The 23,373-nt window shown below is 40.8% G+C and overlaps 1 protein-coding gene across 1 annotated transcript in view; it reads right to left on the reverse strand.

Moving 5' to 3' along the window:
• EPSTI1 (epithelial stromal interaction 1) overlaps positions 1 to 23,373 on the reverse strand; it is a 97,851-nt gene that overhangs the window by 71,917 nt on the left and 2,561 nt on the right. Inside the window, exons 2-4 of the mRNA XM_061133513.1 lie at positions 6,244 to 6,302; positions 4,354 to 4,437; positions 368 to 441 (exon numbers count right to left, since the gene is read on the reverse strand). Of these exons, the coding sequence (XP_060989496.1) occupies positions 368 to 441; positions 4,354 to 4,437; positions 6,244 to 6,302 (217 nt within the window). The remainder of the gene's footprint in view (positions 1 to 367; positions 442 to 4,353; positions 4,438 to 6,243; positions 6,303 to 23,373) is intronic.

Consider the following 23,373-nt stretch of genomic DNA (forward strand, 5'->3'; position numbering starts at 1 on the left):
AAAAAAAAAAAAAATCATTGGTTTTTTCGTACTACTATCATGCTTTCATGACTGGAATGGAGTAAACAAATCTATGCTCCTGGAATCAAATATTCCAACCATAGTAGAGACTTACACTGGGGTTGCGGTGGAGGAAATTCCCTTACCAAGGTCCCACTGACTGATACACAGCTTGGGTGGAGAAGTCACAGTATTTATCCCTTCGCTTCTCACATCGGGATTTCTCTGATTTTTGAGATTTTCTTTTGCAATTTGTTTCAAGGTTTTATGCTTTTTGGTAAAGTTACTGTGTTATTTCATGGTTATTTTGAAAGTGCTGGTACTCTAATTTCTTGCCAAATTTAAGCTAAAAGAGATGGATTCTGACCTTCTTCTGGTATTTAGATTGTATCAGTTGAAGCTGTTGTCTCCGCCTGACTTCAGCCTCTGATTGGCTTCCCCCTAAGGAAAAAAGTCACAAAGGTGAAACATGAATGTTAAACTGAAATGTCAGCCATCAAAGACTAATTAAATACATGATAAGTCTACACCACGTGTTTCTTTAACATTTTCACACCACTGAAAATAAGGGCCTAACTGAAATTGAGTCCCCCTAAAACCTAGTTCCTCTGCTGAGTTTATAATTAACCACTCCATTCAAAATATTATTCCCTTTTTTGTCCAACACCTGTTTTCCCCAAGCTTAAGGAGTCTCAAAGAAAAGTGGGAAACTGTAACTGGGCAAGACCCCCTCATATCCTCATATCCTCTACTTTAGCTCCTCTCTGAAGTACAATATCATATCTGATGTACATTTTCCTGAGTTGTTTTATAGATGCTAAAAATGGAAGAAGTTAACTATGTGATTACAGCATGTAGCCCCCAAGCCCACTGAAGCCTAAGGATTGATAATGTTAACCCCTGTGATACAGTCCTAGGATCTCACCATCAACCAGTCAGAATTGTGCACAATCCGATCATATACTCTGTGACTCCCCCTCCCTCACATGGCCTTTAGAAATGCTGTCTTGAAGCCCATCAGGGAGTTAAGTTTTCTAAGCACTATTTGTCTCCAACTCCTTGGCTGATGCCTTATAATAAACACTGCACTTGACTTCACAAAGCAGGATCAGTAGACTAGCTTTACTGCACAGGGGCAAGCAGACCCAAATTTGATTCGGTAACTTAACCAATTTTTTCAAGTGAGATATTAAACAACAGTAATTGCATCAAAGAAAGATAAGGCCACATTCCCCCATAAGAGGACAGTGCTACGAGGGTTTTTCAAGCATGTAGGTATTCAAGCTTTTACATAGACTGAAATCACACCTGAAGGTCCATGCTAAATAAGAAATAGTGCTTCAGAAATTCTAGAACATTCTTCCTGCTAGAGTATGACCATTTCTTAACCTAATAAAGATGATAATCAATGATGTTTCCAATGTTTTTCTTCTTTTGATTCTACTGCCCTGTATTCAAGTAGCAAAAATCAGGAAATCCTGAGAGGTCTTGCCATAAGACAAGTATACAGTCTTTATAACCAAGTTTTTAAGTACAATGGGAATATTCTAGGTAAAATTAATGGTCAATCCATACTATTTATTGTTCTTTCTTTAGGTATTCAAGAGAAAAAATATGGATGTTAGATTATTCATCTGCTCTTTCTTAAACCTATAACAACCGGGGGCCAGAAATCCTTGCAGCTTGACAGGCATCTAAGAATTACTGTTTAGGGAGTTCTCAGTGTTTATGCAAGCTTGGCGTGCATATTTTAAAGATTCCTTTGAAATAATTCTCTGGAGCTTTGGTCACTGAAAGTGTCAGTTCTCTGAAAGATTCACTTACACAGAAGATGCATTAAAACAATTTGCATTCATCATAGTTTTTATAATTGAACAGTTAAAGACACCATAGAGACTTCTGAGTCCCAAAAGATCTATAATACCTGTTTGGTCCTGGCCCTAAGGAAAGAAACAGTGAGGCCTAATGAAGCTTTTATCTAATGTTACAGCTACTTTTAGTATCTCCTAGAACCATTCCAACATTTTAAGGGGTAGAGGAATAGAGGAGGAGTTGAGAATTTAAAACATGGAGAAAATCAGATGTCTAAGCATTTACAGGTTTTCCTTTAAAACTCATCTCAAAGTTTAATACATCCTAGAACTCTTTTCTACTCTGTGCCCTCTTTCTCTTGACCATTCCTAGATATACCACATACCAGAACTCCTGATCATTTTTGGTTAAGACCCCAAGACAATAGACATCAACATCTCCAAACACCCAAGGCAAGTGCTTGGCTCCCTAAACAGGATCTGCAAGGGGGTAACTTAAAACCAGTTTGGGGAACATCAACTGGCAACCACTTTCAGCCTATAAAAGAGGTTAGCTAGGTCAAAGGGAGGTAGAAATCAGAGAAAAGATACCTTTGTGAATTTCATCTTCTCTGAGTATATATTTGGGGAAGGAAGAATCTTCACATCTTCAATGTGAGTAAGAAAGATTTAATAAAATTCATTTGAAGACCTCAAGCTGTGTCCCCAAAAGACTGAGGGACCCATGCTTAGGAAAGACAGTGCCAGAAGGCACATGGCTGCCCGCAGGTGGCTCCTCAGACTGGTCATCAAGAAGTGGCCACAGGGCAAATGGCCTGTATTCTCAGAGTTTGTGGGAAGAGTGCACAAGTGTTTCCCACACTCCCAATCTGGTTGTCATGGAAGAGAATGCCAATCTAAAGCCACCTTAAAAGGGACTTGCAAAAAAAAAAAAAAAGGGACTTGCCCATGTGGACAACTCCATAGGCACAGTGGAGCTCTACAGAGATAGTCTAGCTACCAGGAGCCAACAGTGAAGCCAAGTACTACCAGCAGGAAAGTATCGTCTGTATCAGGGAAAGCCAGGTGAGAGATGGACGGCAGGCAAAAGGGGGACTCTGAAGAACTTCAAGGACCCCAGGGCTGAGATGCACAGCAAACACACCCCAAAACTTGAGGAAACTGGGATCGGTGCAAGAGAGACCATAACCTCCTCTTATTCCTTTGACCCACAAGGAGGAGGAATCAATAAGAGAAACAGGAGTCAACAGAGAAAAATTCAGTCACACTCATTTGCTTTGCCAACTTTCTATCCAAAAATAGGCCCGGGCTGGGAATTCCCTGATGGTCTAGCGGTTAGGACTCTACGCTTCCACTGCAGAGGGCAGAGGTTCGACCCCCGGTGGGGAACTAGATTCCACATGCCATGTGGTCTGGCAAAAAAAGGAAAGCAGGCCCAGGCTGGAACAGGGAAGAAGCTTTAATCTCTATTAGAAATAGAGTTGTGACCAGTATTTGGGGCTGAACTTACTGAAAAGACAGTTTTATGCCTAGAATTAGCTGGACAACTTTATTATTTGAGAAAGACCAAAAAGATCTAATTTCATCCAAAGAACATAGGGAAAAAACAGACCTAGATAATTAGTGTGAGGGGGCCAGTTAGGAAGGACAGAGCTGTCCTCCAGGTTGCACCCCTCAAATGCAGTTTATTCAGCATAAAGGTGACATGAGATGAACCCTGTTCATGAAATACAGTGGGATGATCATGATAATGCTATTGCTTGTACATAATCACCAAATGAGCTTATTTTTACCAATATCTTGGAAAAAGTACTTCCTGCAAACTACTGTGAGAGTCAGTGGCCCCTGATTCTACCACATTTGTGCGAACTAAACCTGTGGGAACTGTGAGTCCAGCCCTTTAAGCTCCCAGCTGCTGCTGGCAGAAAGATGTGAACGCTTCGCATGAGAGGACTTCCGTGTTGAGTGAGTCAAACACCAGGCAGCAGTAGCCCAGGCAATTTATCATACTGCCATGTGCTCCAGAGGCCCAAAAAGTCTCTATTTGCAAATGAAAACACAGGTGATATTTATTATCTTTATACCTACCCTATGTCCCCAGCCCACTGACATCTTACTGTTGGAACTGACCCTCCAATTTTTTCTCCCGTAACCAGTTAACTGCCATGATTAAAATGCTTGTGATAACACTAATTAGGATGGGAGTGAAAGCTATGACGGGGCATATGCGACGCCCCAGGTAAGATTTCTTCAGAGCTGATCAACTAAGAGGCTGTAAATTACTTGGCAGTTAAGCCATCTTCTTATTCCCCTATAACTGTGGCATCATCTGTTTGCTACTTGCAGAGAGTCAGAAACAACAGTCTACCTGCATACTTTTGACCCTAAATGTATGTTTTGACTTTAAATGCGTTTCATTTCAAGCAGCACAATGACTCAAAGACCTATAACAGACATTGAAAGACAGATGTGGGCAAGGTGCTACGCGGATCGCTGGGCGGCCCTGTCCTCCTGCATTCAAGCAACTGGCTTGGTGGCTTACCTAGCGTCATGGGCGGCAGGTTAATGGACTTCACCCTTTGTTGTTTCTTCCACCTTTCCAGCTCCTCCAGCTCTTTTGCAGCCACTAAGTCAGGTGAGAGATATTAAATCATCAATTATTAGAGTGTGAAAAGGAAACGGCTCCCTTGAGGTGGACATTTAACTACATGTGGGCATGAGTGGGTGAAATATCCAGGAAAGGAAGCCACCACCCAGTCCTAACCCCTTGGGGTCACCCTAAGGCACCTTCTCTCCAAGAGTTGGCACAGAAGTACAAATGTGAAAACAACTTGAACTCCTGCTAAATAAAGAAGTTTAGTTTTTCCTCCCATTCTGGCATTTTTCAAACTCTACATCATTTAATCCTGGAGAAGGAAATGGCAACCCACTCCAGTATTCTTGCCCAGAGAATTCCATGGACAGAGGAGTCTGGCAGGCCATGGTCCATAGGGTCGCAGAGAGTTGGACACGACTAAAGTGACTAAGCGCACATCATTTAATGTTAAAAGTTTCCTATAGGGTGTATGCAAAACATTCATGTGGCAATAAGAACTTTGCACACACAGTAAACATAAACCCCCATAGAATTCTGATGCCTGTATCCACTGCATTTTAAATATTCCCCAAGATTACTGTAACCATGAGGAATGAGGGCTCTCCGATTCCTAGTACCTGGGCCCATTAAGCCGAGCCTGCTCCCTGTGGAGCAGTGCCTAATTCCCCAAGATATACTCTGACTGGCAGCAGGGGGCGCCAGAGACACTAGTTCTGTTTTTTCCAAAGTACCTCATGAGACGTGATTATTTCAAACATCCATTTATATTTTTTAATTAATAGAGGGGAAACAAAAACTTCTGAAACATCTCAAAAATCCAGACCACACTGAAGCTTAAATTCCTGCTGACCATTTAAATAAAAAACTTGTAAGATGCCAGAATCTTTGGGATTCCATTGGTCAACTGCAGGCAGTACCCACAGTCACCATGTCCGCGCAACTGTGACTGTCATGTTCTGCACAGACTCAGATATACCACCCGGGAGGCTACTTGTCCAGTGGAGACCTTTAGAGAGCTGCCTTCCTGTCGTGCCCTTATGTTCATCAATCAATACAAAATCAAATTTCCTAGTAAGGTCAGGAAAGGAGAGCATAGGATCTCAGTGCTAGCCCCATAGCTGACTTGAACAAGCCTCAGAAACTTCTTTGTGAATGAAATGAACTTTAGTTCTCCTAACTCGAAAATATAATGTTGTCACTTAAAACAGCAGCACTTATTTTACCGTAACATTAATACGACATTAATCGTGTTATATGTCTGCTAGGTACAAGGAGCAGAAAAACAAGCGGAATGCGGCCCTGCCCTCAGAGAGCTTATAGTCTAGAGAAGGAAAGTGCAGTCACCAATAAAAACAGCTGAGGTTAGACTCTGCTGGCTACAAAATTACAGGAGCAGAGAAACTAAAGAAAAATTTCATTAAGAAGGAATGGGACACATCCAGGAAAAAGACAGATTACCTTATAATCTATTTCATGTATCACTTGTCCCTCTCAAAAGTGTTCCTAGTCCTGTAAAGATACCTGAAGTGAGCCCAATTTTGCAGGAACTCGATAGGTCTATTGGCAATAGGTGTGAAATTGTTTAACTGCAACAGAAACCTCAGATTTATGATTGTGCAATGAGTTCTGCTATTAGCATAGAGAAACAAATTTAGAAGCATTAACAATAAAATAGTTTTAAAAGGTATAATTAAAATTGCCAAAATTTAAAAAGGAAAAAAATGAGCTCTAGTGAGTCTGTACAGATCAGAAACTAAAAATTCTTCAGACCAATGCAAGCCAATTCTACTCTGTAAGAAAATGAGCAGTATTTTGAGTGTTAAATGATATACATACTCTGTTGCATCTCATTTCTTCGTTTTTCATTTGGTGCTATCAAGGTATATGCACCTGTGCTGGAAAGAAGAGAAAAAAATCAACTATCAGGAGAAATTATTTTTTTAAATACTTATTTATTTGGCTGCATCAGAACTTAGTTGCAGCATGTGGGATCTAGTTTCCTGATCAGAGATCAAACCCAGGCTCCCTGCATTGGGAGCACAGAGTCTTAGCCACTGGACCACCAGAGAAGTCCCCGTGAGAAATTATTAATGCATATAAACCACCAGATATTCTTTCTGATAATGTACTGTATTTATGATCATCACCATCACATAGGTAGTATGAAAGATAATCTTCCTCTAAAGACCCAAGTGTTTTCTCTAGGAGCTTACAATCTAGTTGTCAAAGTAAAACCAGAACACATGGCCAAATATGGAAATATAAAGCAGTTGGTGAAGCTTGACAAGTGACTACTTCACCATTAGCTCTCGGTAAACCATAGGGGTCCACTGTTCCCCTCGTGGGCACATCCACTTGAGATGACTGGCATTCTCCCACGTCACCCACACTGGGAATACAGGAAACACTCCTTTTTTGTTGCCGCAAACTGGGTGTAGGGGCCGTTTGCAATGCAGAGACCTCTTCTTAATGACCCATTTGAGTGGCCACATGGCCACAGTCTTGGGTTTTGGGGCTTTGACTTCCAGGCAGGTACCACTGGGCCCCTCATTCTCCTGGGGACACAGGTTGAGCATAATCAGGAGCTCAGAGGAGCAAAGAGTCACTTCAGTTCACTGGCACAGGATGAGCGGGTGGGGAGGGAGTGGGAATTAGGGGAAACTTCATTTCGGCAAAAACATTCAACACTGAGATACAAGAAGTTGTTCAAATATTGCGAGCTTTTGCAGGCAGAAACTCCACTTGATTGATCTGTATGTGCCCAGCCCCTGGCACAAAGTAGCTGCTTGATGAATGTGGACGGAATTGAAATGAAGTGATACCACAGACCCCCGTCTGTGAGTCTGTGCTGCGGTGGCTCTTCTTTGTCATGATGCATGTAATCCCACAAAAGTATGAATACTTCATACAGCAAAAATATAACACAGCAACCAACTGCAGCATACATATGGGTACAGTGTGAGGGGAAATGTTATGGAATAAATACAATCAGCTTATAAATGTAGGCCTTAAAAAAAAAAATCCCCGATACTCTTAGAAGTCTCTGTCCAACACAGAATGTACCGTTTCAAAGGACAAATTAGCAAAGATTGAACAGTAGAGGCCAAAAGTCCTGATTAACAGAAGCCGTTTCTTCCTTATCTCATTATTTTCCTAGCAGTGAGCCTTCAAGCCAGCTTCAAACTGAGCTTTAATTTTAGACTTGTACACGGGAGGTGCGCAACCCCCTCTGCATGCAAATGTGGCTACTGGGTGCCCAACTTCCTAACGGATATCAGCAGACGTTGCCTGTGTAGCCTCACATAAGTAGAACGTGATGAATACAAAATTAGGAGGCTGCCACTGGAGATTAATCCCTTGTCCATTGCATATTTTTGTTCACCCTCAGAAAGATTTTGCACTCAAGTGCCCACACTTGATAGAAGCTTGAGAGCTGCAGTTCTGTGGATTGTACCTGCAGACTTGAATATGATGCAACAGTGAGCCATTCGGCAGGGCCTTAAAGATGAAACATAAGGTGCTGGATTTAAATGCCAAGGATGAAATGACTGCAGAAGCCTCAAGGTCCCCTCACATTGTGGTATGGAGCTTCTCAACATACCAGGGGTTTGACTACACCGCAAATCAGTAGTTCTTAAACTTTAGCATGCATCGGAATCACCTGGAGGGTTTATAAAATGTTGAGTTTCTCATTCAACCAGTATGTGGGGGAGGGAGGAGCCTATAACTTGCATTTTGAACAATTCCCAGATGATGATGATGTTCTGGATCTGGGGACCACACTTTGAGAAGCAGGGATGTAGATCAATCAAACTGTCTTCAAATATTTGGACTAAAAGGGAACTGTGCATGCATGCTCAGTCGCTCAGTCGTGTCTGACTCTTTGCGACCCTATGGACTGTAGCCTACCAGGCTCCTCTCTCCGTGAAATTTCCCAGGCAAGAATGCTGGAGTGGGTTGCCATTTCCTCCTCCAGGTGATCTTCCTGGCCCAGGGATTGAAATCACATCTCTTGAAGCTCCTGCATTGGCAGGCAGATTCTTTACCACTAAGCCACCTGGGAAGCCCCAAAAGGGAATTGAAGGATTCATAAATATTGATCAAGACATAGAGGTTAAATCATATGCCAAAGATCATAAGGTTTTTTTAAGCAATTGTGTTGAAACTCAAACCTAGTGCTTTTGACTTAAACCAGGGGGGTTGTCTGGAGCTAAATATTCATCTCAAAGTAGAAAACATAAAATATGACTGTCCTTAACTTCCGCCTCTTGCTAGACTTCCAAGCAAAGCAAATAAATGTAACTGAGCACCCACTATGGTCTTGTGTGTTAGGGGCTTATGAGAAGAGAGGAGAGATACCAAAAAACAGATACAACCCCTTTAACAGAGCTTACACCTGCCAGTGAGGGGACTTATGAGAGACTCTGGTTCAATCCCTGGATCAGGAAGATCACCTGGAGAAGGAAATGGCAACCCACTCCAGTGCTCTTGCCTGGAGAATCCCAAGGACAGAGGAGCCTGGAGGGCTACAGCCCGTGGGGTCATAAAGAGTTGGACACAATTGAGTGATTGAGCATGCACACTTAGGAACAAGTCATGAAACCATCAGAGCAGACCACAAGGATGTTTGCTAAGAGAAGCTGCATAGAGAATTTTCCAAATTCCATGAATCTCTCTTATGAAATTTTCAGGAAAGGTTTGAAAAGAAAAAAATGGTTTGTAAGAGATTCTATTCTACAATATCTAATTAAGTTTAAGTGTGACAACATCACACTAGAATCTTTAATCTTAGGATTAAATAGGACTCTGGTCAATCTATGGCCAACATACCCAGACTCAGAACAGGGCCATGAGAAAAGGAGAATTCTCTAGCCTTGAAATCAGAGGCTTTTAACAGAAAACATTTAAATATAACTCTGGGCTCAAGGACAGTGGTCCCAGTAGTAAATGTTTTATGTTAAAGAATTCCATAGCAACATTCTTAGCAGTATTTTATTGGCTGAAAATGTCAAAGCTGAAACATAATATTCAGAAGAAAGCATTGGCCAAGTAATGAATCCTCTATTCCTCTTCCTTCCTGTAGGAAGAGGTGCTTAAGTTTAAGGATTGGCTTTTTATTTTTTAATATCCTGTGGCACAGCCTAATGCCTGGGTAGACACAAATATTCATCTCTGCTCTCTTAGCTTTTCCTTGACATGAATAACAAGGATAACTTATTCATGTTTTCAGCCAATTAGTTTCCACCCACAGCAAGGGCCTCTGCTGTTTTAACCTCCATGTCGTCCCTTTCAACAGCCTGACTCTCAAAGCTGCTGATGGAGACGAGCCCAACCTAACTATATTTAGTATTCCAGTCATTTCCTGATTAAGCAACATTCAAAAGCCACTGAAATAAATGTATATCTTTGAAAATGAGTTTCCTTAATTACCTCATTGAAATTTAATGAAACATCTCCATTTGTAAGATTATTCTCACTTTCCAACAGCCCACATCCATGAGATATAGTAAGGGAGAATGTATAAAGATTAGCATGTGACAAGGGAGAAGTGTTTTTCTGTACCATTAAAATATATATTTAAGAATTCTTTGCCTTGTGAGCGCTCTCCTAAGCTACACAACTGTCTCTCTTGTGCACGTTCTTGCATGTTTTTTATAAGGTCTCATCAATAAGCATTCTATGAAAAAATGTTATGTTGAAGTTATGAAGAATATCTTGGCTGGATAAAAGTATTACATAAATATATCCCCTGGTGTGTATAAACCACAGCAGATGTAATTTAAATTTCTAATTAGGAACAACGCTGATTTGACTGAAAAAGGAATGTAGTCACAAGCAAAAATTCAGAAAGAGATTACATTACAAACAGATAAAGCAGAATAGTAGACACAAAGTTTACTGTCCTATAAAAAGTTGGTTTGAAGTTTTCATAGTTCAAGAAAATCTTACCTTTGGGGGAAACTGAAACAAAAAAATTTTTGGTTAATCAAACGTAGTGGATAGGGTTTCCCTGGTGGCTCAGTGGTAAGGAAGCCACCTGCTAATGCAGAAGACACAGGTTCGATCCCTGGTCTGGGAAGATCCCACGTGCCTCGGAGCAACTAAGCCCATGAGCCCCAGCTACCGAAGCCTGTGCATCCAGAGCCCAACAAGAGAAGCCAAGGCAACGAGAAGTCCATGCAGCACAGCTAGAGAAAAAGCCCGCATGACAACGAAGACCCAGCACGGCCAAAAAGAAACAAATAGAATTATACAAAGGCACTGGATATTTTATTTCTAGATATAGTTTTCCATATTGGTTTTTAAAACATGGTTTTCAGCACAGGAGTCTGAAGCATATGTTTTTAACCAATGTAAGTCACCTTATAGGGCATTCAGGTTTTCAAGAGTTCTTTTGTAAAGAGACCATATTCCTAAGTTAAAAAAAAAAAAAATGACAAGATCAGGCTGAGTAAATCAACCTTGACCCCTAGCCTGTCACACCAGTCATGACCCATATTCCACATCCCTGGTGTGGAAGGACTAATGAATTCTCTTTAGTCTCAGAGTCTGAAGAGCCCAGGACTTTGTCTGCACACCCAAGAGGCTGACGCAAGGCTGGTTAGTTCTATAACTCATAGCTTCTGATGGAGGGCTGAACAGATATCCAGAAGGCTGGCTACATAGACACCCAGAGAGAAAAGATAAGAAGAGACCATCAAGACACCAGGGCCTTTGTTCATAAGACACCTTTATGGAAAATAGAAAGAGGGACACACACACATATCTCCATCCAGGATCCTCATGTAGACCCATGGCTTAGTGAGAGGTGCTAAACTGACGCAAATCAGAAAAAAGTGCCCCTTCTGTCAGGCGGAGGTAACCCCACCTGATTAGGGCACGTGATTTGGTATGTATTCCAGCTTCAAGTTACTATCTTATCCAGATAATCATATAGCATAGAGCTGAAAGATGTGATGCTTCTTCACTTAAAACACACATAACATTATAGAGACTCGCTGTCATTAAGAGACCAAACACCAGTGATGGAAGTAGAGATGAGGACCAACTGGTAAGAATACTTGCAAAATGTTTTAAATTGCTTCCTCAGTAAAAAAAACTACAAGAAATTCACATTTCCAGAACACAGAGATGTCAGGTCTGGGATGTGACTGGAGCCTACCTGTAAGCAAATCTTTGCCTAACAGGCTATTACTATGTCATGGATGCTGGCAGAAGACAAAACTCCTGAGTCAGAGACAAAGGACTGTATTACTCACAGCACAGCATCAGCATCAGCATATTTATGTCTAGTCTCTCTCTCTCTCTTTTCAGGTTAACATGATGGATGTTGCACACACCAAGTGTTTGCATTGCAGCTGAGGAACACTGAATTGTGGAATCCACCATTTTTAAAGCAGGTAGTAAGCAAGCCTGGTCTTTTCTCTGGGGAAAATGTACCTCATCTCTCAAGGTTCCCAGCTACATAACAACCCTGAGAGATAGTCCAGGTTAAAGTGTAGTCTGGTATGCAATCTTGGCACACCCAGCAAGACATCTAGAATGCAAGAAACCCAAGGAGGACTATCTTTTCCAACAAAAGAATATTTAAGAGTGACTTAGAGACAATAAAAAATGGCATCTGCATAAAAAACACTTATCAAATTGTTATACACTTTCTATGATTATTGTTATCATCACCATCATCATTATCATTAGACTAAGCTCTGATTATGTCCCCATAATCAGATCTAAAGCATTGCTCATCCGGGTCATCTATAACTTAAAGGAGAAAACTAGAGATGCAAGACATAAGGTATTTATATCTAAATATCTGCATAGAATATTTAAAAATGAAATTCATCCTGATTTTGAAATAAACATACACTCATATAAGAAAAAGGAGAAACTTATCTTTAAGACATTTAAAAGTCACTCATAACTCTACTCCTCAGAGATCTCAATGACAGTTTTATTTGGGTCAATTTCAGTTCAATCTATATTCTATACATATTACACAGATGTAGTCATATCTTAAGTCGAATTTTATCTGCTGCTTTCACTTCTAAGTGGTTTTTCCAATTATGCACATAAGAAGCTTCATATTAAATGGTTACATATTTCACAACATCGATGCATCATTAATGTAACCACTCGCTTAACCATTTCAGTTGTTTCAGTTGTTCACTATTATAATCCTGCAGGATGTACAAAGCATAAAACAAAGATTGCACAGAACACATCCAGAAGAAAACCTTTAATAGTTCTCTAAAATCAATACTCAACAGTAATGTGGACTACATTTAAATTTTTCTTCCTTAGATATCCCATTTGCATTTTCCAAAGTTCCTGCAATAGTTTGATCATATGATTGATTTCTGCTCATATGCTTGATTCTCCTCAATGCCTAAACCAGACAAGATGCTGGCCTACCTACCCATTCATTCTCACTGCCTCCTTACTAAAAGCACTCCTGTATTATTCAGGTTAACAATGTGCCCAGTAAAGACTATAGTCTCCAAACTTCTTTGTAGTCAAACATGATGTGTGATTGTTTAGCAAACTGAGATATAAGGGGAAGCCATTGAGAAGGATTTCTAGAAAAGCTCCATTAAGTGAAGACAGACAGATGGACAGGAAAGGTATTTCGTTGCCTTCCCCCCTTCCTGGATGGTTGAAGTGATAGCTGGTGCTCAAGCAACTTGGTCAGTGAGGCAACTTGGATATAGATGACATGCCTCAGAAATAGCAGAGCAGAAAGAAGTAATCTGGTGCCCTGTAACTGTAAAACCACCACACTAGTGGTAATCTATTGCCAAACTGCCTGGCTTTGAACCCTAATTCTGTTACTTCCTAGCTATAACTTTGAGCAAATTACCTAGTGTTTCTATTCTTTCACCTGTAAAATGGAGATAAAAAATATCCATCTCTTAGAGAATAAAGCATTTAGAACAAGGCTAGGAAATAACCAAGTTCTATTACGGTTGCCTATTATTTGTACTATTATCAGCCCTAGACTACGCACCTTCAGAATTATTCTTACAGGAGAGAAACAAAGCCACCAATGCTTAAGACACCTATTTAGAGATATCTATTTTATGTAATTATAATAATTATATATAAGACATTATTTTTCTCACCTTCAATTGGCAGTAGAAATTGAAGGGCATAATGGCTCTAAGACTTTCTAATTGGCATAAAAAGTGAAAAAGCACAACCTATACTTTAAAGAGGTCCTTACATCAAACAGCTTGTTTATTTCTGAGGTTCTGAATTGCAAGAGATTTTTCCTTTCTGTATTAGTTTAGTAATGTTTAGTTTTTTGTTCTGGGGTTGGGGGAGGGGATGGTCTTTATTTTTCTGGCTGTACCACATAGCTTGTGGGATCTGGGTTCCAGGATTGGGAACTGAACCTGGGACACAGGAGTGAAAGTGCTCAGTCCTAACCACTGGACTGTCAGGGAATTCCTGATATAGTTTAGATTTTTACAACAAGCAGATATAACTTCACTTTTACAGGCATGAAAAAATATTCCAAGGATTTTTAAATGAGAAAATATTTAAAGATTTCTTAAAGCAGGGGTTCAGATTTTCTTACAAGCCTAGGTAGCCCAGGATTTCTGCTCTCACTGGTTCCCTAGTAAAACAAACACTGGGCAATACTAGCCCGTGAGTTTTAAAGATGGCAAATGTCTTCAGTTTTGTCAGTTCAGTCGCTCAGTCGTGTCCGACTCTTTGCAACCCCATGGACTGCAGCACGCCAGACCTCCCTGTCTATCACCAACTCCCACAGTTTACTCAAACTTATGTCCATTGAGTTGGTGATGCCATCCAACCATCTCATCCTTTGTCAACCCCTTCTCCTCCTGCCTTCAATCTTTCCCAGCATCAGGGTCTTTTCAAATAAGTCAGTTCTTCCTATCAGGTGGCCAACGTATTAAGAGTTTCAGCTTCAGCATCAGTCCTTGCAATGAATATTCAAGACTGATTTCCTTTAGGATGGACTGGTTGGATCTCCTTGCAGTCCCTTGGACTCTCAAGACTCTCAAGAGTCTTCTCCAACACCACAGTTCAGAAGCATCAATTCTTTGGCGCTCAGCTTTCTTTATAGTAATGTTTTCTTTCTTTATAGTCCAACTCTCATATCCATACATGACTACTGGAAAAACCATAGTTTTGCCTAGATGGACCTTTGTTGGCAAAGTAATGTCTCTGCTTTTTAATATGCTGTCTAGGTCAGTCATAACTTGTCTTCCAAGGAGCAAGCGTATTCTAATTTCATGGCTGCAGTCACCATTTGCAATGATTTTGGAGCCCAAGAAAATAAAGTCTGTCACTGTTTCCACTGTTCGCCATCTATTTGCCATGAAGTGATGGGACCAGATGCCATGATCTTAGTTTTCTGAATGTTGAGCTTTAAGCCAACTTTTTCACTCTCCTCTTTCTTTCATCAAGAAGCTCTTTAATTCTTCGCTTTCTGCCATAAGGGTGATGTCATCTGCATGTCTGAGGTTATTGATATTTCTCCCAGCAATCTTGATTCCAGCTTGTGCTTCATCCAGCCCAGCATTTTTCATGATGTACTCTGCATATAAGTTAAATAAGGAGGTGACAACATATAGCCTTGACGTACTCCTTTTCCAATTTGAAACCAGTCTGTTATTCCATGTCTAGTTCTAACTGTTGCTTCCTGACCTATATACAGATTTCTCAGGAAGCAGGTCAGGTGGTCTGGTATTCCCATCTCTTTCAGAATTTTCCTCAGTTTGTTGTGATCCACACAGTCAAAGACTTTGGCATAGTCGATAAAGCAGATGTTTTTCTGGAACTCTCTTGCTTTTTCGATGATCCAGCAGATGTTGGCAATTTGATCTCTGGTTCCTCTGCCTTTTCTAAATCTAGCTTGAACATCAGGAAGTTCATGGTTCGCATATTGTTGAAGCCTGGCTTGGAGAATTTTGAGCATTACTTTACTAGCATGTGAGATGTGTGCAATTGTGCAGTAGTTTGAGCATTCTTTGGCATTGCCTTTCTTTGGGATTGGAATGAAAACTGACCTTTTCCAATCCTGTGGCCACTGCTGAGTTTTCCAAATTTGCTGACATTGAGTGCAGCACTTTCACAGCATCATCTTTCAGGATTGGAAACAGCTCAACTGGAATTCCATCGCCTCCACTAGCTTTGTTTGTAGTGATGCTTTCTAAGGCCCACTTGACTTCACATTCCAGGATGTCTGGCTCTAGGTGAGTGATCACACCATCATGATTATCTGGGTCGTGAACATCTTTTTTGTACAGTTCTTCTGTGTATTGTTGCCACCTCTTCTTAATATCTTCTGCTTCTGTTAGGTCCATACCATTTCTGTCCTTTATTGTGCCATCTTTGCATGAAATGTTCCCTTGGCATCTCTGATTTTCTTGAAGAGATCTCTAGTCTCTCCTATTCTGTTGTTTTCCTCTATTTCTTTGCATTGATCGCTGAGGAAGGCTTTCTTCTCTCTCCTTGCTATTCTTTGGAACTCTACATTCAAATGGGTATATCTTTTCTCCTTTGCCTTTCACTTCTCTTCTTTGCACGGCTATTTGTAAGGCCTCCTCAGACAGCCATTTTGCCTTTTTGCATTTCTTTTCCATGGGGATGGTCTTGATCCCTGCCTCCTGTACAATGTCATGAACCTCCATCCATAGTTCTTCAGGCACTCTGTCTATGAGATCTAATCCCTTGAATCTATTTGACTTTCACTGTATAATCATAAAGGATTTGATTTAGGTCATACCTGAATGGTCAGTTTTTGTTCCGGACTTTAATAAATTGGCTTTTAAGTATTTATGGGGGGGTGAGGGGGTGGTTACAAACATTGCAGAACAAAGGAATCATCATTGGCTGATTCTCTGATACAGAACAGACCCTTCAAATACAGTCTTCTCCCTTTGATGATTTTCTTTCCTGTTAAGCTTTTGTTTCAGATTCAAATGCATTCTGAATAGATGCGATTAACCTTAACAATATGTATAACCTTACAACACTCTGCTGACTTTGAAGTAAGTAACCTTACTGTGTAATTGAACTAAGTTTCTTCCCCCCCCCCCTCATTTCTGCTAAGCTTCTACTGATTATTATAGGTATTATGTGTTTGCAGGCTTTCATCATACTGCTGATTTATTGTTTCACTGTTTCAGCTGTCAAAAGACTTTCTGAGACATTCCCACTCACTTTTGATACTATATTTGAACAAAAATGATTGCTCCCCAAGACCTGGCAGAATGCAAATACATATCATACTGAGGAGTGGAGTCTAGTGCAGAAAAGTTGGAAATTCATCCTAAATAGGATCATAATTCCTCCCCTCCTGTATAAACCGGAAGGTAAATTTGACCTAATCAAACCAAAGTGTCTTTTCTTTCCATCCACTCGAATAATCTCTTCTGCCATGCACAGAACAACACTTTGCTCTTCACTCTGTGGGTGATAACCCACTAGTGGACTATGAAATCAATTTACTGGGTTTATTTTTAATGAATTAGAATAGAAAATGTCAAAGTCATCACATATAGTAAGTAAGGGCAAGAATTATTTTCAATTGACTTTTTTTCAATTATCTATAAATTCACATATCCCATGCATGTACTAGGTCATGAATGTCAAATGCATTGCTAACTTTAGGCTATGATCAGAAGTCTGAAAGATTACTGGAAGGCAGTATGTCGTTTAGGTTGCTCAGAAACTGTGACAGTGAGAAAACTGTTGTAATGCAAGCCAACCAAGCTGTCATGAGGAAATGCCGCAGAGAACAGAGCATCCCCACAGCAAGGTTGCTCTGATAAACCACTTCTCTATCCACATCATGTTAAAGCTGCAAATAAATGTCACATTGCTGATTCTATATAGTACCACTCTCTTTAGCCTATAGAAATTCTATTTTCTTATGTGGATAGAGGACCATTGATAGGAAATTCATGAGTTGCGCGGTCATTCCCTCCTTCAGCTCCATCATGTTCAGGATCCAGACTCTGGTAGATAGACTCAGGTTTGACTGCTGGTTCTGTGACTTAAAGCCATGAGACCTTAGGAAATCATATACTCGCTCAAGACTCAGTCTCTTCAACTAAAATGGGGCAAAGTGTTCACTGTGAAGAGAAAAATGAATTACATGATGTGTGTAGCACAGCATTACATGTTTGAGACATCAGAGTTCCAGCTATCGATTGGCATTTTGGTTTTCAGTCCCTCAGAGTACCCAATTTAAATATTCTAGATCACAACTAATTTCCTTTCCACCACCGCAGTGTTGCAATGCTTTGTCACATTTCTCCTGTCTAAACTCAGTCAAAGAGCAGAGCTCTACTGATTAGTTTCATGCTAGAATCCGGTCATCATTGAGACACCTACCCAGCTCATTAAGTTGTATAGTTATCATTGAGTTTAATACTATCTGTTGTTTCACAAACTTTCTGAATGCTTATGAGCCCTGCCTGGAGACTGAGTTAAATAGTTCCCTAATGAATAGCTACCCTTACTGAGCCATCAAGAAGATTACTCATTAGAATCAATCATAGATTTTCTTTTCATATGTACCATTATCTCAGAGCACTAAAAGGAACTCTAGCATTATTTGGTTCTCCATCTCCAGGGAGAAGTAACAGCCTGATGCTTTCATGCCACTTAACACCTACAGGCAAAAGCTTATTTTCTCACAGTCATAACAGGAGACAGAAGAGAAATCTGGGACATTCGCAGTGAAGAAATAGTAAAAGCAGTTCCTATAAGTGTCATAAGTTTGTAAAAACTTGCATTTCATTTAAGACTATTTTATGTGGCTACTTCGGATTCAAATGAGCTGAATCAAGAATGACTTAAGTTTTTTTCATGGTCTGTTTTAGGCGTAAAGTATACATCAGGATTAAGAGTATACTCAACAATGATTAAATAGTGATGTTTATAAAAATGGGACCAACACTATAACTTAATGACTATGTTATCATCTAGCCCATCTTATATTTCACCTTACATTTACAAAATGTTTAATATTAATGTAACACCATGTTCTTTAAGAGAGAAAAATCAGGAATTGGTCATTAATCAGTGGGCTTACCAAGCCATTCTTTATTCTCCCTTCACTCTCCCTTGAGATTTTGCAGATGAAGAAGAAAAGAAGTATTAATCACCGGGGTTACTTTCATCCCTGGAGCACAAGAAGCTGGAGAAAGCATTGAGGTTGGACTAAGAAACTAGAGAATGTCCCCTGAGCCCCAAAGGAGGAAATAAGGAAAAGGAGAGTCTTCCCACAGAACACAGGGCACTCCCACAGCCACAGTGTCTCAGCTGCTATGGTTGGGAGTAGGGTGTATCTTAAAGGCTGAGTCAGTTTGGGTCCTCCCAGGAGCAGACATCAAGATGAGGTTAGACAAGCAAGAGATCTGCTGAGAGAAAGACTTGTGAAGGATAAAGGGAGCACACAGGAGTAGGCAGGGAAAGCCTTGAGAACGTGAGCAGGTCTGACTCCTGTGAAAGGAGAAAGGGAAGGAGGATTAGTAGGAAAAGCCTTGGACTGGTATACAGCACTGGGAAAATCTTGGGTAGGTTCATGGGGAGTCCTCTGGCAAAAGCTGCCCCATAGAGAAGTCGCACACTGGGATGCTTGGCCCCTGGTGGAAAGAGGGCAGAATAAATGTGCTGTCACAGCAAAGGGTGCAGGGGAGTCAAAGAACAGCCTCTAGAGCTATCAGCTGGCTGTGGTCCCCGCATTAAGTTGTCTTCAAGATCTGAAGAGCAGGCTTCCCTGGCTGCCACAGAGGCTATTTAAACAATGCTGGTATAATGAGGTTTAAGTATTCGATCACTGTCCCTGGTTCCTGGCTCAGAGCTCCTTAAAATCCTTGGAATTCTGAGTTATAAGGGTATCAATCATATGTTAAAGTAATGATTTCTGGTGGGGGCCCTAGATAGGTTCAGGATTGGAGATGTTTTCCATTAAAAAAAAAAAAAAAAAAAAACACCCTGTGATTAGAGGGTTAGAAATTTCAGGTCTACTCCTTCCCCAGCTCTGAGGAGGGGAGAGGGGCTGGAGATTGAATTCAGTCACCAATGGCCAACAGTTTAATCAGTTATGCTTTTATGATAAAGCCTTAATAAACATCCTCAAACAGTGAGTTTAGGGCACTTCCAAGTTAGTGAACACATCTAGGTGCCAGGAGGGTGACCCACCCAGAAAGGGTGTGGAAGCGCGGTGCAACGTCCATCCCCATATCTTCCATTTGGCAGTTCCAGCGCTGTATCCTTTATAATAAAGCTGTAATTGTAAGCATAGGGGTTTCCATGAGTGCTGGGAGTCATTCTGCTGCTGCTGCTGCTGCTAAGTCACTTCAGTCGTGTCCGACTCTTAGCGACCCCATGGACTGCAGCCTACCAGGCTCCTCCGTCCATGGGATTTTTCAGGCAAGAGTACTGGAGTGCGGTGCCATTGCCTTCACCCGGGAGTTATTCTAGTGAACTACTAAACTTTGGCAGAGGGGAGGTCATGAGAAAGTCAAATTTGTAGTCAGAAATGTGGGTAGCCTGCAGTCCCCCTTATTGGCTTACTCCTAAAGTGGGGGCAGATTTGTGGGACTAAGCCCTTAACTTGTGGTGTCTATATCAACTCTGAGTACTGTCCGAACTGAATTAGAAACAATCAGTGTTAGAACATATTTGTCAGAAACAAAACAAAAAATACAATTCCTAATCTATCCGGTAGATTACAACTCAAACATTCTCTCTTTTCATGGAAGCAATTCTCCTACTCCCAGGGCTAGCTCAGGTGCTGGCTCTGCTTCATGGAGCATATAAAGAGCTGCTCATGTAATTCTCTGATAACTGTCTGCCCCGTTAATTAGACCATAAGCTTCATAAGGGCTTGTCTTTTTGTCGAGTAGGTATTTGTTCCTGTATTTCTAATTAAACATCAGAGCTAGAGACCCTGTCTTACTACAAGGTTGTTGTGAAGAATCAGGGTTAATATTTGTAATGCACTTTAACATACATACGTTAAATACACAAGTGTTTGCCATAATTTTTGCTAATCTTTGTTTCTACACTTCTCACTATAAAATTAAGTAAGTAAAGTCACTCAGTCATGTCCGACTCTTTGCGACCCCATAGACAATAGCCTACCAGGCTCCTTCGTCCATGGGATCTTCCAGGCAAGAGTACTGGAGTGGGTTGTCATTTCCTTCTCCAAAATTGGCCACAAATAAACTGAGTTTGTATACAAATTAGGTTCAAGTTAACTGTATAGTAAAATTCCACATGATGGATTCATTTTCTTTTTAGCATCAAGCTAAAGGACCACTTCTATAGATGGTTATAGACCAGTATCTGAACAAAGTGAACCTTGCCTGTATTATTGTCATAGGCAAAGAGCCTTTTGGGTAAAATGCCCTTCCAGAAAAACCCATGTCTTAGTCTTATATTTATATTTATCTAGAGTTTGGGGAAAGGGTAAAGGATTACTTTCATTAGAAGTTTGCGCTATTTACTTGGCTTCGCCACACACACACACACACACACACACAACTGGTTGTGGATCTTAGTTTCCCCCACCAGGGATCAAACCCGTGTCCCCGCCAGTGGAAGCACAGAGTCGTAACCACAGGACTGCCAGGGAAGTCCCCATTTTTTCCTCTTTAAATCTGTATAAATAGCTTACAATATTTAAGGCCAAGATAAAATCACCAACTAAAAATAATTAGCAAAGCTATTATTTATTAGTAAACACTTCTAATTACCTAAATCCAAATAGAATTGAGGGCTTAGCTTTGCCTTAGAGTCTATTAGAGGACCTCGGGAATCTTTCTAACAACATGCCTTAAAGTCTTTTTATATGTAAGTCAGTGTTTTAAACCGGTATGCTTTTACAAGGAATAAACACTCCAGGGTGACAGCACAGTACCTGGTCAGTAAACATTTGTGAAATGAACTCAAGGATGTCAGCACCCAACATTTACTGGATGTTTGCCTTCTACCAGGCCTGAAACTGTTTTATGCATACATGTATTCACACACACAGACACACACAGACCCTGAGAGGCTGGTATTATCCCACTTCACGTAATGAAGACACTAAGAGATAAAGTAGCTAAAACCTTCTTGAAGTGCAGAGACTAAGAAATGGCAGAATCAGAACTTGAACCCAAGTTCTTTAATCAAAGCTCCTGCTCCTCTGCCCAGATTGGGGCTTGCTTAGTGAGTAGTGGAAGGATGCATACAAAACAAGGTCAAAGTTCAGCCCTTTATCCTATAAATAAGCTCACACTGAAAGAGAACAAGTGAGGTTTCACTATTAAGCACTCAACTCTATCCTTCCTTTTTCTTAATTTTCCATCAGAAAATGCTTCTAATTTCTCCCCAAGAAAATAAATCTTAATGGCTTTTTGTCAGTTTTATTGAGCTGTTATTAGTATCTGCCATTCAACCAGTTTCCTTAGTTTCCTACTTCCATTAAAGGAGACAAGCAAGTATAAACAGCAGATATAAGTGACTAATGGAGACGTAAGAAGAGTTCAGAGTGGTCAAAGCAGGATCTTACACGTTAGATCCTTAGGAGGAAATGTATCTTATACTGTTCTGCTTACTGTAGCTGGTTCGCATGAAAACGATGAGCTCTGTGAAGCACATCTGAACCCTCCCATGTACTCTCTAACATCTACTGGCAAATTAGAAACTACAAAATGGTATGTAGTGAGGTCTTCAGATACCGAGGTCTGGAAAATTATTTAGAAAACTACCTCTTTCTGAATAATTCAGTCCAGCAAGATTCTGAGGGTAATTTACTGGTACAATTAATTTACAAATAAGAAAACAGATACCACTGCTAATGTTTATGTGATGTTATGAGCTTGCAATTAAATAATTATGTCTAAGTAGATGCTGTATAATAGAAAAAAGGCATAGAGGGTATTTATTATCAACATGAAACCATACATCCATGACCTCTGTTTTATCAAATGCTACAGTTTATAGAGCTGGAAGTTACTCAAAATTAATGGACTTCCATTATTACCAGATAACCCTCCTTTTTTTTTTTTTTTTTTTTGCCACTATGCTCAGCTTGTGGAACCTTATTGACCCAGCAGAGATGAAACTCCAGGCCCAGGCGGTGAGAGCACTGAGTCCTAACACTGGACTGCAGTGGCGGGGGGCGGCGGGGGCGGGGCAGTGCAGGGGGGCGGGAATCTGTGAGGAATTCCCCCACCACCAGCTACTTTGAGTTGGAGACAAATGCAGCAATTTCTAATTGAAATCACCCAGATCATCCACCCCATCTAAGGCCAACTCTAAGTTCAGTTCAGTTCAGTTGCTTAGCTGTGTCCGACTCTTTGCGACCCCATGGACTGCAGCACGCCGGGCCTCCCTGTCCATCACCAACTCCCAGAGTTTACTCAAACTCATGTCCACTGAGTTGGTGATGCCATCCAATCATCTCATCCTCTGTCATCCCCTTCTCCTCCTGCCCTCAGTCTTTCCCAGCATCAGGGTCTTATTAAATGAGTCAGCTCTTCGCATCAGGTGGCCAAAGGATTGGAGTTTCGGCTTCAACATCAGTCCTTCCAATGAGAATTCAAGACTGATTTCCTTTAGGATGGACTGGTTGGATCTCCTTGCAGTCCAAGGGACTCTCAAGAGTCTTCTCCAACACCACAGTTCAAAAGCATCAATTCTTCAGTGCTCAGCTTTCTTTATAGTCCAACTCTCACATCCATACATGACCACTGGAAAAACCATAGCCTTGACTAGACAGACCTTTGTTGGCAAAGTAATATCTCTGCTTTTTAATATGCTGTCTAGGTTGGTCATAACTTGTCTTCCAAGGAGCAAGCGTCTTTGAATTTCATGGCTGCAGTCACCATCTGCAGTGATTTTGGAGCCCAAAAAATAAAGTCAGCCACTGTTTCCCCATCTACTTGCCATGAAGTGATGGGACTGGATGCCATGATCTTAGTTTTCTGAATG

This window comes from Dama dama, chromosome 30 (genome assembly GCF_033118175.1).
Source record: "Dama dama isolate Ldn47 chromosome 30, ASM3311817v1, whole genome shotgun sequence".
Classification (NCBI taxonomy): Eukaryota; Metazoa; Chordata; class Mammalia; order Artiodactyla; family Cervidae; genus Dama; species Dama dama.